Source organism: Coniosporium apollinis, assembly GCF_000281105.1.
Source record: "Coniosporium apollinis CBS 100218 chromosome Unknown supercont1.69, whole genome shotgun sequence".
Lineage (NCBI taxonomy): Eukaryota > Fungi > Ascomycota > Dothideomycetes > Coniosporium > Coniosporium apollinis.
This window is the reverse complement of record NW_006913331.1, coordinates 1-16,684: the sequence shown is the minus strand read 5'-3', so window position 1 is coordinate 16,684 and position 16,684 is coordinate 1. Positions and strand designations below refer to the sequence as shown.

General features: G+C 54.9%; 6 protein-coding genes across 6 annotated transcripts; 3 read left to right on the top strand and 3 right to left on the bottom strand.

Annotated features, from left to right (window-relative positions):
• Window positions 1–428: 428 nt before the first annotated feature.
• W97_08919 (uncharacterized protein) lies at window positions 429–4,919 on the top strand (the record flags this gene model as incomplete). The annotated part of the gene is made up of 3 exons (XM_007786794.1): window positions 429–3,857; window positions 3,972–4,448; window positions 4,533–4,919. 3 exons carry the CDS (start codon window positions 429–431, stop codon window positions 4,917–4,919), a joined length of 4,293 nt encoding a protein of 1,430 aa, XP_007784984.1.
• A 1,167-nt stretch (window positions 4,920–6,086) lies between these two features.
• Window positions 6,087–7,751, top strand: W97_08918 (uncharacterized protein; the record flags this gene model as incomplete). The annotated part of the gene is made up of 3 exons (XM_007786793.1): window positions 6,087–6,415; window positions 6,470–7,372; window positions 7,427–7,751. 3 exons carry the CDS (start codon window positions 6,087–6,089, stop codon window positions 7,749–7,751), a joined length of 1,557 nt encoding a protein of 518 aa, XP_007784983.1.
• A 701-nt stretch (window positions 7,752–8,452) lies between these two features.
• W97_08917 (uncharacterized protein) lies at window positions 8,453–9,373 on the bottom strand (the record flags this gene model as incomplete). The annotated part of the gene is made up of 1 exon (XM_007786792.1): window positions 8,453–9,373. The coding sequence occupies one exon, from the start codon at window positions 9,371–9,373 to the stop codon at window positions 8,453–8,455; it is 921 nt and encodes a 306-aa protein (XP_007784982.1).
• Window positions 9,374–10,107: 734 nt separating this feature from the next.
• W97_08916 (uncharacterized protein) lies at window positions 10,108–12,117 on the bottom strand (the record flags this gene model as incomplete). Its single annotated transcript, XM_007786791.1, has 1 exon — window positions 10,108–12,117. The coding sequence occupies one exon, from the start codon at window positions 12,115–12,117 to the stop codon at window positions 10,108–10,110; it is 2,010 nt and encodes a 669-aa protein (XP_007784981.1).
• A 543-nt stretch (window positions 12,118–12,660) lies between these two features.
• W97_08915 (uncharacterized protein) lies at window positions 12,661–14,926 on the bottom strand (the record flags this gene model as incomplete). The annotated part of the gene is made up of 5 exons (XM_007786790.1): window positions 12,661–13,035; window positions 13,090–13,285; window positions 13,340–14,199; window positions 14,255–14,698; window positions 14,765–14,926. The coding sequence occupies 5 exons, from the start codon at window positions 14,924–14,926 to the stop codon at window positions 12,661–12,663; spliced, it is 2,037 nt and encodes a 678-aa protein (XP_007784980.1).
• A 975-nt stretch (window positions 14,927–15,901) lies between these two features.
• W97_08914 (uncharacterized protein) lies at window positions 15,902–16,268 on the top strand (the record flags this gene model as incomplete). The annotated part of the gene is made up of 2 exons (XM_007786789.1): window positions 15,902–16,048; window positions 16,110–16,268. The coding sequence occupies 2 exons, from the start codon at window positions 15,902–15,904 to the stop codon at window positions 16,266–16,268; spliced, it is 306 nt and encodes a 101-aa protein (XP_007784979.1).
• Window positions 16,269–16,684: the final 416 nt, after the last annotated feature.

Here is a 16,684-nt window from a genome sequence, read left to right as displayed (position 1 = left end):
CTGTGGCGAGTTGTCAGCGTGGATGCTCCCTGCGCGCCACGGTTCGCCTGGTAGTTGCTATCCCTTAATGTCACGGAGCTGGCTTACCTACTGTACAGAGGAAGGGAAGCGTCGCAACAGCGGCCAGAAGCAGTTCGGGCTCACTGCGACATGCAAGGCGAAGCTCAATCGAAGGAGAGACAGGCTGGACGGCGAGTGCGCGGCGGTTGGAGCATGAAGGTGCTGATGCAGAGGACAGCTCTCTCCAGCTGGCATGGGATGCACGGGATGGCCAAGCACTCTCTTAGGAGGTTTCGGCGGGAGCGTCCGCGTCAGCTGCATCGCCAAGACAAGTCAAACCACCAGCCTGGCTCTCCACAAAGACGAGAAAGAGGAGAAAGACAACAACCACGAACTCTCATGATACCAACGTATAACGGCTCCGAGGCATGTCCCTCTCTCACGAATACCATCAGCCGGATGCGCCAGACTCGCCCACCGATGACACAGACTCCGACCTCGACCTAGACCTCCATGAACTCGATCCCGCTACTGGCGCGCAGTCTCGTTCGTCACCTGCAGTCCGTGGATCGCTCGAACACGCTCGAAACTCTCTGCACGACCTTGGCAACCGTATTCCGCTACGCAACCTGAGGGTCGGACGACGGCGGCCCCCTAGGACACAGAGCGATGACTTTGGAGATTCGCGAGGGCTCGCACATGATGGCGAGCCAAAGATGTATACAGCTGGCAGCGTCGACGCTGATCACGAAGATGACGCGCCCCTGTTAAACACCTCACACGGCCGGCGGAGGCGGAAGGACGCAGGAACCTTGAAGAGGATAGGCTCGCGCATAAGCCCTCCAAGCTTCATAGCGGGTTCGAGTTCTGGGGAAGCACCACCACCAACAGAGCCAGAACCCGATAATGAGCACAATCCAGCAGCGAACCGGACAGTAGCTGTGGGACAAGCTCAGAGCAGTCGCTATCCTCCCAACGCAGTCTCAAACGCCAAATATACCCCCTGGTCCTTCCTGCCGCGGACGCTGTACAATGAGTTCTCATTCTTCTTCAACATGTACTTTTTACTGGTGGCGCTTTCGCAAATTATACCCGCCTTGCGCATCGGCTATCTGTCCACTTACATTGCACCACTGGCGTTTGTTCTTATGATCACACTTGGGAAAGAGGCGGCTGATGACATTACGAGACGGCGGAGAGATGCTGAGGCGAATTCTGAGGCGTACACGGTGCTAAGGTTCGAAGAGAGTAGCTACGGAACAACTACGAACGGCTCTGGCAACCGAGGGATCCTTGGAAAGCGGAAGAGAAAGGCAAATGGCATGGCGAGAAGGTTGACGGATTTGGAGGAAGAGGAGCAAAGTATGGAGGGCGGTGGGAAGGGCCAGCCTACGGCCAGCTTTCGGGAGCTAAGCAAGACATCAAAAGACTTGAAAGTAGGCGACGTAGTCAAAATGATGAAAAACCAGCGTGTGCCGGCGGATATGGTGATACTGAGGAGCTATACTAGCGAAAACAAGACCCTCGAGGGTGAACGCGCTTCATCGACGGAGCAACGTCCCTCAGCAGATCTGATAGATGCTGCCAATGACAATCCGAGCGCCGTTGACCCGGAACCGAACGGCACAGTCGAGCAAGCAGCGCAGCCTCCAAAAATCAACAACGCCGAGCTATCCGGAGAGGCCTTTATCAGAACCGATCAGCTCGATGGCGAGACTGACTGGAAGCTGCGCCTCGCATCACCACTATCGCAGTCGCTGGACATCTGTGAATACACTCGACTGAGGGTTTTAGCTGGGAAGCCAGACAGGAAGGTCAACGAATTTGTCGGCACTATCGAGCTTCTACCTAGAGAGAGACACTCATCTTACGATCCTCACATCGACAAAGACGCACCACCCGACGGCAGCGCAGAAAACCAATCCCAACAAGCGTCTCCCTTGACCATCGATAACACTGCATGGGCAAACACAGTGCTCGCCTCCAGCTCTACAGTGCTGGCAGTGGTAATATACACAGGCCCCCAGACACGCCAAGCTCTATCCACCTCTCCCTCCCGCTCTAAGGCTGGCCTGCTTGAGTATGAGATCAATTCTCTAACCAAGATACTTTGCGCCCTCACCCTAACCGTCTCTCTGCTTCTTGTGGCTCTTGGCCGCTATGAGCAAACAGATCAGCGGAGATGGTATGTCTCGGTCATGCGTTTTCTCATCCTCTTTTCCACCATCGTTCCGATCAGCTTGAGAGTCAATCTGGACATGGGAAAATCGGTCTACGCATGGTTCATCGAGAAGGACGAGGGCATTCCAGGTACCGTAGTCCGGACGAGTACTATCCCGGAAGATCTCGGCCGCATCGAGTATCTACTCAGCGATAAGACAGGGACGCTGACTCAGAATGAGATGGAGCTGAAGAAAATCCATATCGGCACAGTGTCGTATGCTGGTGAGGCCATGGAGGAGGTATGCTCGTATGTTCGGCAGGGTCTCTCTGTCCCGCCCGACACGGGAAGTCCGACTGCATCCTCTCTGGTTACCCCTTCGTCCTCCCACATCGCTTCCACCTCCGCCACTCGCACGAGACGGGAGATTGGATCCAGGGTCCTCAATGTTGTTATGGCACTCGCGATCTGCCACAATGTCACTCCTACCACCGAAGAACATGAGAATGGTGATATGGAGACTACTTACCAGGCATCTTCTCCTGATGAGATTGCTATTGTGAAGTGGACTTCGGCGGTTGGCTTGCGCCTGCTACAGCGAGACAGGCACAGCATGTCTCTGCAGTCCACGTCCACTGGCCAGCTCGTTGTTCGCGTTCACATTCTGAACGTCTTCCCGTTTACCTCCGAAGGCAAGAGGATGGGCATCGTCGTCAGGTTTGAGCAGGGAGCCGAGAACAGGCAGGAAGCGGATGACGAGATTTGGTTCTTTCAGAAGGGCGCAGACACTGTCATGTCTTCGATCGTTGCACCATCCGACTGGCTGGACGAAGAAACTGCGAATATGGCGCGAGAAGGCCTACGTACCCTAGTCGTCGGCCGCAAACGTCTCTCCTCCCAGCAATACGCCGAGTTCTCCACCCACTACACCCAAGCGTCCGTATCGCTGCAATCCCGCGACACCGCCATGGCGGATGTCGTCAAGAAATTCCTTGAAACCGACCTGGAGCTGCTAGGTATCACCGGCGTGGAGGACAGGCTCCAGAGAGACGTCAAGCCCTCGCTGGAACTCCTTCGCAACGCAGGTATCAAAATCTGGATGCTGACTGGCGACAAAGTCGAGACGGCTCGCTGCGTTGCGATCTCCTCGAAGCTTGTAGCTAGGAACCAGCCTATACAGACGATTACGAAGCTGAAGCGGAAAGACCTTGCGCCCGGTCTACTGAACCAGCTGCAGCAATCTTCATCGTCTGCCCTCCTTATTGACGGAGAATCGCTCGGGTTCATGCTGACGCACCATCGGAATGAGTTTATAGCAGTCGCTGTGAAGCTGCCGGCTGTGGTTGCTTGCCGATGTTCCCCAACTCAGAAAGCAGACGTCGCGCATCTCATCCGAAGCTACACCAAGAAGCGCGTCTGCTGTATTGGCGACGGCGGCAACGATGTCAGCATGATTCAGGCGGCAGACGTTGGAGTGGGTGTCGTAGGGAAGGAGGGACGGCAGGCCAGTTTGGCAGCTGATTTCTCAGTGGACCAATTCTGCTACTTGACGAAGCTGCTTTTGTGGCATGGACGGAACAGCTACAAGAGGAGCGCGAAGCTGGCGCAGTTTGTCATTCATCGAGGGCTCATTGTCTCGGTGTGCCAGGTCGTTTACTCGGTTGCGGCGAGGTTTGAGCCGATTGCTCTGTATAAGGTATGCTCCCCTTCTAACTTACCTCCACTCTGCCATCATTCTCGACATCTTTGCGCTTCTTCGCCCTCTCGCCACACTTGCGCCTGTCGTTCCCCTACTAACCCACCCCCACAGGACTGGCTCCTAGTCGGCTACGCAACCGCCTACACCGCCCTCCCCGTCTTCTCCCTCGTCCTCGACCGCGACGTATCCCCGCACCTCGCACACCTCTACCCAGAGCTCTACGCGGAGCTTACAGCCGGCCGCTCCCTCTCCCACCGCACCTTCTTCATCTGGTGCGCCATCTCGCTGTACCAAGGCCTCATCATCCAAGGCGGGGCCCAGCTGCTCGTCGGGCTAGGCCGCTCCGCTGACGGCGGCGTCGACGAAGGAGCATTTAAAAAGATGGTCGCGGTCAGCTACACGGTGCTTGTGCTTAATGAGCTTATGATGGTGGCGGCGGAGGTGGTGACGTGGCATTGGGTCATGATTGCTTGTATCGTGGGGACTGCGGCGTCGTATGCAGTCTCGGTGCCGTTCCTGGGGAGGTACTTCGATCTAGGGTTTGTGTGGAGCGTGGGGTTTGTCTGGAGGGTGCTGCTTATTGGCGCGGTAGCGTTGGTGCCCGTGTGGGGGGGGAAGGTTATTGGGAGGACGATTAGGCCGCCGAGTTATCGGAAGGTTAGGGGCGTATAGGGTCTATTGACTTGCTTGCTCGTCACGGCTACACTGAACGTGCCGGCCCGGTACTTCGCCTCCTTCCTGTATATCTCCGGCTGCTTTGCCGCCAATTCGCTCGTCCACAGTTGGGGCGCGTCAACTACCGGCCAGACGCCCGAGAAGCGTGCGTGCGCCACCGCTATTATCAACGTCATGGGACAGCTGGGCAATATCTGGAGTCCGTATTTTTTCAGATCCGGCGATTCGCCTCGATACACGTTAGCCATGGTGCTGATAATGGTCTCTTCTATCTTGAGTGCCATCCTCTGCGCGTTCATGAAAGGTAATCTACGGAGGGACAACAAGAAGTTGGTTCAGCGCTCTGAGGGCACAGGAACCATGCCGCAGCTGTATACGCTATAGCGGAGCTAGGGGGCGAACCGATTTCAGCTCGAATGCGAGGGACGTGTGGGCTTGGTTCGGTCAGGCTTTTGATGCACTGGAGCGCAGAGTGCTCCTTTGGTTCGAATATGTAGTATCTGCGCATAAGCAAATGAATCTTCTATGCCGATGTTGAGTTTGAAGTTGCCGGATTTACGACCACGTGATCACAGCACTTTGCCCCCATTCCATTGCAACTATCAGGACAAGCGTGACTTGGATCAACGTCTCTCTGTTTACTTTCAAGCCGCAACTCCTCTCTACTCCCGCGTCTGCGTCTGTGTTACTCTACGCCATTGGAAGATAAGTAGATTGAACCAAGATATTCGCGCGCCCGCAGCAACGCACCGAGGGCACGAAAGAGGAAACGCCTTTCCCCTCGTTCCAGGCTGCGCCACGTGCAGCTGCATCCTCCTCTTCCACTCCCGACGGTTTCTATCAATAGGGCGCAGCGTTTCCCTGGGCCGGCATCTCACTATCTTCTTTGCAGCCTCGACCAGTGTCTTTTTCGATGGGCAACAAACCCCAGGTTTCCTACTTTCGCACCGGTATTGGCATCGTATACACATGAACTTACAGTACATGCTTCAAAGATGGAACGGTGTACTAATGTTTCGTCCAGTGAATCTTTCCATACTCGTAGGGTTTTCATGCATGTTTTGTTACACAGAACAAGCCATCGACGCACTACATACCCCACCGGTTATATGAAGGTGTTGTGCAAGGATTCGATTCCCTTAACTGCGCATTCCAGCCTATCTTCGAGTGCGTGGAAGGCGCAGCTGACTTGTGGTTCAGCCTTACTCTACTACGAATGACCGTCTGTTGCAGCAGCATAGCCTACTTCTAATCTGGGCCTGCCGGCCCCCCTCTTGCGTCTTCCCCGCTTTCACTTATATCTGCAGCACTATCTAACGTTCGATGTAGAGTCTTACCATCCGCCATATCAGTCATTAATGCTCGTGTTGGCATGCGCAAATCAGTTTTCCACAGCTTCCATCTCAGTGACCTATGTCTCTACCAAGCATGATGCAGACACAAAACTTCACAGTCAATCCGAAACAGGGATTGCTGCGTTCTGAAGCGAAGGCTGATGGGGAAACCGAACCGTTCCGTAAGCCGGGGCTTCACTGGCGTGCTCCTGCCATCATGTGCGGCTCTTTGATCGCCGGAATTGCTCTGGCTATCGGTCATCATTTCTTCTATCTCCGGTTTGATGGCATGAGAGTTGACGGTGCTATGTCCCAGCAATGGACCAACCGCTACGGAACTGCATTCGCCTTTCTGGTTAAGATGTTCCTTGCTATCGCTACCGGAGCTGCCTACGTTCAGCAACAATGGTCAACGCTCCAATCTCGCCCCATACGCATTGACAGGGTGGATTCAATGTTTGGCATTCTCGGCGACGCTACCCTCTTTCTCAGTACTCGTCTGTGGCTGAAAGCCCCTCTCTTAACGCTACCAGCACTCGTGACTTGGTATGCGTGAACAAGGTCTTATGCGAAGAACCACCGCTCACTATACTCGTCTAGGCTCATCCCTCTCGCCGCTATAGTTACACCTGGTACCCTTACAGTTTTATCGGAACAGCAAGGGTCGATTGTCGAGATTCAGGTTCCTCAACTAGCTTATAACTGGCCGGCATGGGCTGTGTATGGGCTAAGTGGCCAGGGCTATATCGAACCGTCCATGGAGGTTGCTCGCATAGCGCTGGCCACTGCCATGTCCGGTGAAATCCTTACCATACCGTCTCACCATCGCAATTCAACCTATCAACTTCAGTTTTTTGCACCAGCCATCAAGTGTACCCCACCTAACGCTACCTTTGTTGAACAGATCCGGGACGCTTTTAGCGCAGCATATTTCGGGACAGGAGGGTTTCCGGCATATACGTCCTGGGTTGCGGATTCCCCATATTATGGCCAGCTCAACTTCAGCATGGGGTTAAGACAAGAGGCATATAAAACACTTGATGAGTCGTCCCCAGACGCCTCCACACTCTACGTGATGGGCAATGCACCAGGCCAATCAACACGCAACGAATCAGTATATGTTCACGAATGCAAGTTGTACAACGCCTCTTATCATGTGGACCTCAATTTCACATATCCTTCGCAATCAATAAATTTGGTCGCCTTCCAGTACGAGCATCCTGTACGGGGATGGGGGCAGCGTGACTACGACGAAACCAGCCAGCAAACGCATAATATATCTGAGGGGAATGCGAGAAATCTCACATACCGTGCAGCGATGGACGCATTTGGCAAAGTTCTGGTTGGAGAAGCGATCCTCAGCCATTATGGCTATACACGTAGCCATTACACTCTGTACGCTTACACGGCAATCAATTGGACGACCGCAGCCACATCGAAGTGGGGATTGGAGCAGCTCTTCCAGAATATCACATTGAGTTTTCTGAGCTCCAAGCTATTGGTGTAAGTGATCGGACGAGTGGTCTCTGAACCCCTCATCTGCTGACACAGACAAAGCAACAACGGCACCGACGCCGAGTACGTGCCGGTCTCCGTCACGGAATATCACAATATCTACGTATACAACGCCCGAGATTTGCTTCTTCCATACGGCATCAGTATTGCTTGCGCCATGCTATGCGTCGCTGTCGGGGCCTGGGCTTTGGTCCGCACCGGCGCAACCTACAGCAACCGATTCTCCACCATCCTTCGCACCACTCGGGACCCTTGCTTCGACCGCTTGGTTGACTCATCTGACGATGGCTCAGACCCTTTGCCGGAGAAGATCGCGAAGGCGGAATTGGCGCTGGAGAATGGGTTCCGCAGAGAACGAGAACCTTGATGAGTCACGATTGAAGAATGTTATGAGATACCCACGACCGCGGAGCAAAGACATGGATCAACAGATTCAAATGTGAGCGACTCTGGGCCGCTTCATGCTTAACGTTGTCTGCCCAGTCGTGACCAGGCCAGGGCAGACGGACCATTATAAAAGAATCAATGATAGGCTGAACATTACAACCCTCCCATTAACAGTGTCGTGATGCGAAATTCAGAAACCATCATTTTCAAAGAGTGCTCTAAACAGAACACGCCAGGGTATCACCTCTACGGATACAATGCGCTCATAGATCCAGCGGCGCACACGCGTCACCATACGAAGGACGGGGTTTGTATTAAGGAAGCGGACACTTGGCGGCGTGCGATCACGAGGGGTCTGAAGACAGTATTTCGGCGCTTATAGAAAGAGAATTAAGCATCTAGAGGCCTCCATGGTCAATAGTAGCTTTAAATCTCCATCAGGTTACTCACTTGATGGTTCTTGCTAATAACAAGAAGGGTGGCCAAGCGTCCGCTTCCTCAATACAAACACTGTCCTTCGTAAGCCATTGATCCATGGAGCTCGCAACGGGGTGTCCGGATCGTGTGCTTTTTTTCGGGGGTCGGTCTGAGAATCCTTCACGCCGCAATACCCACTATCGTCCACCTTACGTCCAACGGGCTAGTCTCCAGTTTTAGCTCCTCCCCTGTAACCAAGCCTGATCACACCTGCCCTGTCGCGCGACCACCACCAAGCTTCGGCACCATGACCCTCATCCAAGCCACAGCGACCCAAGCCGCAACAACCAGATCCCTGACCGCTTCTTCAACGTCCTCCACGAACTCCAACTCCGCCATCCGCTTTGCACCCAAACCCTTCAGCGCCTCCGACTCCGCAACAACCCGCCCATCCACCTTCCACCTCCCAGCCTTGAATACCAGCGCCTCCTTTCCCCCAAACTCCACCTTCGCCGTAAAGCCCCGCAGCGAGAGCCCCAGACTAACAAGCCCCGTCCCCCTGAGCCCCAGCACATTCCCATCCCGCTCCGACGGCCGTATCGTCACCTTGTTGACCTGGTTCTGCCCCTTGAGTGCAGTCGGCAGGGGGATGATCGTGTACAGCGCCGCGGTCCTGGGTGTCTTTCCCGCGCTGCTCTCAGCATAGAGGTTCTGGGGCTTGAGCGCCTGCGGCGTGTGGTAGGCGCTCAGCGTCAGGCTCTGCGGGTGTGAGGCTAGCGGTGCGGAGAGCTGGTATAACGGCGCTCTCTCTGCACCTCTGGCTCCACCGCCGGAGACATCTGTCCTAGTCGTCGCATCCGGGTCCTCCTGCCCCGGCTCCAGGAACCCCGCCGCGCCGCCTGCAGATGTGGGCGCAGGGGAGCTGGAGCGCGCGATCGAGGTCGTGACGCTGATGGCGAGGCGGAGGCGGCCCGTGGAGGTTGTGGAGGCGGTTACGAAGGAGGGTGGAGGGGACTCGGCAGACGTGTAGGTCGGGGGTCGGGAGCTGGAGCTGGTGTCCGGGCGGAGGGTGCTGGAGGTTTTGAGACTGCTGGCGCTGTCGAGGAGGCTGAGGTTTTTGAAGCTGCTCGAGCTGTCACGGACGGTGGAGCTCTTGAAGGTGCTGGTGCTTGTGCGGGGGTCCATCGTGTGCAGACGGGAGGGTAAAGATAACGAGACTATTATGAATTGTAGCTATGTGTCTAATAGAATAACTCTTAGCTAGACTTGAGTGCCAAATACAAGTATATAGAATAGTAGATTGTATTAGCAATGAGGGGGACACGAGGAAAAGGCGCAAGAACTGGTATACATGTACATTAGGCGCAATTGCGGAGATGCGCAGGCTCGCGGATAGCTTTATGCCTTGTTTCCATCCCAACCTTCTGCAGCCTTGAGCGCAGCGGTTCCATGACGTTGTATGATTGTCTGGTGTTGGCGCCACAATCCGCACAGCCACTGAGCGTCCATGGGCCCGAGGAGCACGTGATGAGCACGTGAGAAGTCAGAGCCCTGTCGTCCCTTGATTTCAAGGCCCAGACTCCCGGACTGGTATATTTATGATCTTGCTTGGGACTATATCTTGACGCACAGTTCCCTGTGTTGTTAACAGGAGATTCATTTCAGGGTTGGAGCTTGAACTGAATCACGCGTCGTTTTACTGGGAAGCACACATGGCGCGATATGATTCGGACTGAATGTACAACCGCAGCACGAAGGCCAGATCTAAAGTATACAACATCTTGTAGGTGCTCTAGTCAGTGTCTGCATCATTTGCAGTGACCTGACATCCGTGCGCCCCCATTCCCTCTCTTCATACGTCCCTAAAAGCCCCTAAAACACCCACCTACGCCAAACACCCCCTCGCACCCCATCCATCCTCACCAAACCCCAATCCCCAAAACCCCCACAACCAGCGCCCCCATCACTATCGTAACCAGTCCGCTTGCTAGGATCCTCCCCGCCCCACTCCTCACAAACACTTCCCCCGGAAAACTGCACTCCACCCTCCCACCCCCTCCCCTTCTCCCATAGCTCCTCTCCAGCCCCTTCCCCCTCAACGGACAGCTAAACCCCAACTTCGCAGGACAGCTCCGCACAAGCTCAAAACACAGGTCCTCGCATGGCAGAACCTCCTTGTACGGTCCCGGCCGGATGTCCTGGTCAATAAGCGGGTTGCGCGAGCTGTTGGCGTAGAGACGCTGGCGGAATGTGGAGTTGCTGGCAAGCGCTTCCGCGTCCGTGGAGTTGGAGGTGGGGCGGAAGGTGGGCTGGGAAAGGGGAGCCTGGCCGATATTGCGAGGCTGGAGGTAGGAGAGTGAGGCGGGGGCGCTGAAGTCTTCGCAGCGCGGGATGGTGACGGCGCAGAGCCAGGTCTTGTAGGCGGCCGAGCAGTCGGTGCAGTTGCGCGCCAGCGAGTACCGCGCGGTAGAAGTCGCATTACAAGCAATCTGATCGAGGGAGTAGGTGAAGTTCTCATACAGCGCCGCAGCGCGATCGTCGTACAGGTTCGCGAGGTCGGTGGCGGAGGGAAAGGTCTCGTCGTTGGAGGGCACCGCGTACGCAACTTCGGTGCAGAAGGTCAGGTTCGAGATGATGCGGCAGTTGGCGTCGGATTTGGTGGTGAAGTTTATGGGGGACCAGAGTTGGCCGCCGCCGCTGATGACGCCGTCGCCGGAGGCGGTGGAGTTGCCGCGCATGGCTAGGAAGCCGCGGTAGGTCGTGCTGCCGTTGAGGCCGCGGATGTGGAATTGCTGTTTGGGCTTGTTGCCGAGGCCGCGGGTGATCATGGTTCGCGTAACTTCTACTTGCTTTCCTGAGGGCACTGCGTCTAGCCCGCAATACGATCTCTGGAGACCCCGGAGGGAGGTGTCATTCCTATCGAAGGCGTACATAGTGAAAGGAGGCTCAGCCAAGTCCATCCATCTCCGATATACGGGGTCGCTGGCATTCGCTTGGGTGAGATTGTCGGTCACGAGGAGCGCGGAGGCGGTGTCGCTGTCGATGAACAAGAGCAAAGGCTCTCCGCCGTCATAGCTATGGTACGGTGCGTCAATCGAAGCCGTGATCTCGTAGTTCCACGCGCCAGACAGGCCGGACGGTAAGTCAGGCTCGTGCACGCCGATGTAGACAGCTCCTGTAGCATTGACGGTATGCTGGGCGAAGCCTTCAGCTAGCGGTATGTTGGCTTGGAGCTCGCGCTTGTCTGGCCCTGGCTTGGTATTTTGTTCTGAAGTAGATACGTACATGGTCAGCTGCGGCGCCTCGGCGGTTGTGGTCCCGTTAGATGCGGGCTGCTGACAGACATTGATCGAGATGTATACAGTTCTTGGGCGCTGTGGTTCCGGAAGCTCTGTCTGCCGCCTTCTGAGGTCTGTCGTGTTTCCCTCGACTGCTGCGTCCTCTTCGCCGTCTTCCTCCGACCACAAGTCATCCCTCGTGACCAGTGCTGCGCGCTCTTCTAGGGTCGAAGGCAAACCCTCACCGACCTCCCCATGCTCCCCCCATACCGCATCAGACGGGAATTCCCAGTAGTCCGTCAATCCAATCTGCCCATTACTCCTGCCCGGGACATTGTTCCTCAACGTCTGTACGCCCTCCTCCGCCCTGCCAATGATGCTGCGGTGGACTCCAAGAAAGTCCGCCTCGTATGATATCCCCAGATGTGAATCTGTCTCTTCCTCTCCGTCTAACACGTCATCCTCGCCCAGCAATCCTCCCAGTAACCGCCGGTGGTTGTGGTCTTCGTTTAGTATCGAGTCCAGCTCCGCTGCGTAGGCGAATTGCGGCGGATATAGGGACAGGTATATGATTATGACGAGAACAGAGGCGGTAAGGGAGGCGGCGAAGCGGGATTGGAGAGGTGTGAGCTTGAAGCACGGAAGAGCCATGTTGTTGGAGGGTTATGCGGATGGAGCGCAACAGCGCAACTGCGCGCTGAGGCGCCTGGTACGGTAGCGACAGGCAATGGGTGGATTTAGTAGTGTAGAACATGCGTGATCTTTCAGGATAGAAGCACTGGACCGAGTGCAGCTCTAGGTTGTATCGGGTGGAAGGTAAATAATGGCTGTATTGAATTTGTTCGCAGATCGGTTGGATGCTCGTTTGGGATGTTTCCGACTGGCTCACCCACCCGTTCCCATTCAATTGCTTCCGCCGCTTATTCGCGTCAAACACGTGAGTACGCGATATAACGAGGATCGTCATGGATCAATAGGAAATGGTGATAAAGTGAAGCGATCGTATTGCTACCAGAATAATAGCTATCAATAGAATGCTTCTGCAACGATGCGCGAGCGAGGGCAGGTGAGCGCTTCAATCACCAGCACGTGGGCGTATCCCCCCCAATTCCCCCAGAGTCAAGACACCAAACAATGCTGTGTGTTAGTACTAGAGCGTGGAAGCCAAGTTGAGCTTGTGCGAGCTCATCGCAGTCACGGCGCTTTCAGGTCATGAACTTCAGCCTTCCGCTTCCCTAAAACTAACGTGGCCGACGCAGGTTGCGGAGTGCCAATGCTACCACCGTCCCGGCTCATCTCAGCGAGACAGCTCGCGTGATAAATCTTATCGCCCCGTTTGACTGCGTCCATCCATACCCAATCCTCCGCCTCCGGATGCCAGACTGCTTTGAAGGTGTCGTGACACACCGGACACTGCACGCTGGCGCCAAGAGCCTCAGTCGATGTCAGAACATAGGGGACTGGAGGCATCTTGTCCTTCCCTCCATCAACTTCCTGAGCAGCTGTTGTGGATGGCTTGTTTTCGAAGGCGTCAATGTCGGGTGCTCGATCTCGCATCTTGATCCATGTCTGAGTACAGTTAGCATATGGCCGCTTGAGAATTGCACGTGTGAATTTGCTTACCTCTTCGCCGCAGTACCACTCACGCTGGAGTGGCCGGTTTGCGGCCTCCGCCAGGCGCATGTTGACCTGAAAGTGCCAGTCATGGTGGCGGGCCTTCAACTTTCTGCCCTCCTCGGTAGCCGGGAATCGCCGACCACATTCCTGACACTGACTTGGATTCGCTTCATACAGCAGAAATTTTAAGTGTGGTCTCGATCTAAGAGCTACGTTAGTGCGTGACGAACCCGTCGTGAGGTCCAGAGTTGCTCACCTTCTGATTGATGCAGTGGTCATCTCCACATCGTTTTGAACATTATGAGCTCTGTGCTGAGGCGGCCTCGCCTGTAATTGTGCCGGAATGGGCGTTGTTGCTGCAACGACCGAAGTGGACGGAGCTGCCTGCCCTGGTACAAGGTTCTGCGAGCGAAGGGCTTCAAGCAGCCAGGCGGTGCCGTTCGACGCTGCGCGAGGAGGCGGAGCCACAGGCAGAGGTGCCGGAGGGGGTGCTGGCTTCGGAGTAGTGAATTGTGCCAACAGCTGCGACAAGTTCAATGGTACGGCTGGAGGCGCAGCCGGAGCTGGAGCTGGAGCCGGAGCCACAGTTGGAGTTGATGGTGGTGGGGTTGCAGTCGGTGCTACCGACTGCTTCAACAACTGTGCCAGGTTTGGCGGAAAAGTAGGAGCAGCGCTTGGGGAGCTGATTCGGGGAGGTATTTGGAGGGCAGGTACCGCAGTTGCTGTTGGGCGCTGGTTTAATGGGGTTGGTGTAGATTGCGCGGGGAGAGCCTGTGAGAACAGCTGTGCTAGATTCGGCGAAGGAGTAGGCGCTTGAGCTAGTAGCTGTGGAGCTGGTTGAGGAGCTACTGATGCTGGCATGGGCTGTGATGAGGGAAGCGAGCTTGACAAACGGTCCACTTCCGCTTGTATAGCTTGAAGCTGCTGTGGTGGTAACTGTTGGCTTTTCAGAATTGTTTGAAGATCAAGCAAGGCCTTCAGCTTTTGCTGTGTCGACGTGTCAAAATAATTGGCTGCGAAATCTAGTTTCGCCTGAGATATGAGCCTCTCGAGATCCTGGCCAAGTCTATCTGCGGGCTGAGGAGTCGGATAAGTTACGGGTGGTGTGAAGGTAGTCTAGTGGAGTCGTAAGCATTTTTCTAACCGCGTGGATAATTGTGGCAAATCTTACATGACCCGATTGACTTGTTGCGCTTTGAGGGGTTGAAGGGGGAGCGTACTGAGCATTCGGGGGTGTCGGGGTATGCCGCCAGGGAATCGTGGATGCAGCAAGGGCTGGTCTGCCGTGCAGCGGGCTCTGAACAGGCCTCTGTGACCGTGCCTGTTGTTGCTGAGTCTGAAATGCTACTGTCCTGAACTTTATCAGAGTGCTCTCGATATCCCTGGTCACTTCAAGTGGGAAGACTGGTCTAGTATCCATTGATTCAGGAACAGGCTGCTTCCACGTCCTGAGAAGGCCTTCCATTGCCTTTCGTGTTTGAGAATCCACTAGCGTGTAGGCATCCATGAAGGTTTTGTACAGGTTTCGACTTAGATATACCGTGTAAGGCGTTCCTACGTTCTTCACAATGGAGTCGAGTACGTAGAGAGCGGGTAGCTTCCACTCCGGACGTGTCTACGATAAAGTTAGCAGCCGAGTCGCTATGGAAGACTTGCCATCCATCCTAGAGTTTGCTCTCACCGCTCGTATGTGATTCTCCAACTCCCTTGATATCGCCTGTGCATGTTCTGTGTTTTCTTTCGCAATTATAGTTAGATTGCTGATTTCAGGCCGACTGTTCATCTTCAGATCTTGCAGAGCATCCCTGAAATCGGCGGCAACTTCGGCAGAAGGCAGAGACATAATGGGCTACTGCGGTCTATAGAATGGTATCAAATGCAATGTTTGCTGATTGCCGGTTGCTGCTGGCAGATGCAGAAAGACAAGGACCAAAGATTTGCTCTTGGTCGCTCCAGCTGTCAACGAACTATCTTCTGTTTCTGACGAGGTCCTTCTGCTTTTATGTTCGACGACTGGAAATGTTTTTTGCTAACTGAATAGAACTCAAGCCCAGAACGATAGCTTGCCCGAACGTCCTATTGAGAGCTGGCCCCCCTAAGGCGTTTCACCTCCTCCAATAGCGCAGAACGTATACCAAATGTTTCGATCTCCCGCCGTTGCACGCGAAGCCAACCTTCTTGAGCTTTTGTGAGGGTGAGAGGGAGGAAAGTCAGAATGACGATGTTCCGTCAGCGAGCGACTTGTCGAAGTTTAGGAAAGGAGCGATGGCGAGCGGACGCAAGACAACGGAGGCGGAGCAGAGCGGTAGATAATTTAGCAGTGAGACTCTGGCGTATGGTCCCAGGCTATTGACCGTGCACAGTGTTGTGTTGTGGTTTGTGAGAGGGGCGCGTAGTGTCGTAAGTTGTCCGCAATGGAAAGTTGAAGGTCGCGGATAGGGCACGGCTTACAAAGGCAGCACTAAGCCTATTGCAACTGGTGATCTATTTCTGGGCTGCTTCTTGTCCAATTCACAACAGTCCCGACAGTGCGAAGAAAGCTCGACGCGCATTTCACTAGTAATCAACCTATCCATTCACTGCAGACCCGCGGACTCAAAGCGCGGCGTAGGAGCTGGCGGCTGCGGCGTCCGGCGGGTAATTAGGCGCAGCGGCGGGAACTCCCGCTCGATGCGTTCATCGCTTGGCACGTTGCAACCTTCCGAAACGCGACAAGTGTCCCACCCTTTCCTACATCAACTTCTGCTACCTTCCACGATTGCGCAAAGTACCACCAACGACGTGTGAATCCACTAAATCCCCAGCAATATCCAGAAACATGAAATTCGCACTTCTCTCCCTCCTGCTCAGCCTGCTCGCCGCCTTCGCCATGGCCGCGGCACCGCAACAGTCCGTAATTGTCAGCTACCCGAATGAGACCCCAGACAGCGTGGTTGAGCAGGCGAAGAAGGCTATCGTGGAAGCCGTATGTGCCCTACTATCCCCTCGCTTCTGGACCAGAAGCAGTCCGCTAACATGCGCACCAGGGCGGAATAATTACACATGAATACAACATCATCAAGGGCTTCGCTGCCAAGGCCCCGGCTAAAGTCCTCGAGAGTATCCGGACGTGGGGTGCGGAGTACAACGCGCTGGTCGAGGTCGATCAGGAGATGCATACAATGGAGACTGGACTTGGGCCGTAGAGGACAGTTGTGAGAGACAGGTTAGGGTGCTTGGCTACGCGCGAACGAGGAATCGGGAGCGACGCCTAGACTCACGGCACCTGTGCGCAAGGCGTTGAATCCTGGTTTGGATATCGTTTTGACGATCGGTTGTTTCTGGCGTATTGAACAGCTTTACCAGGAGTTGGTGGTTACATATCATGACTGTCGGATGGCTGAGCACTGGAATGATTATGGTCACCACGGCAGTGTCACACGAGTCACAGTGCGATGCAAACGTGCAATTCTTGACCACACTGCGAATACGACTTCTTCGTGCCTAGATGTGCAGACTAGGAAACCTTCTCCACTCCTTTTGAAACCTAAGATCGTTTGCGATTTGGTGGATCGGCGAGCTGCATCACCTCCAGGAGCTCAGAGAAATAGTATGTAGAGAT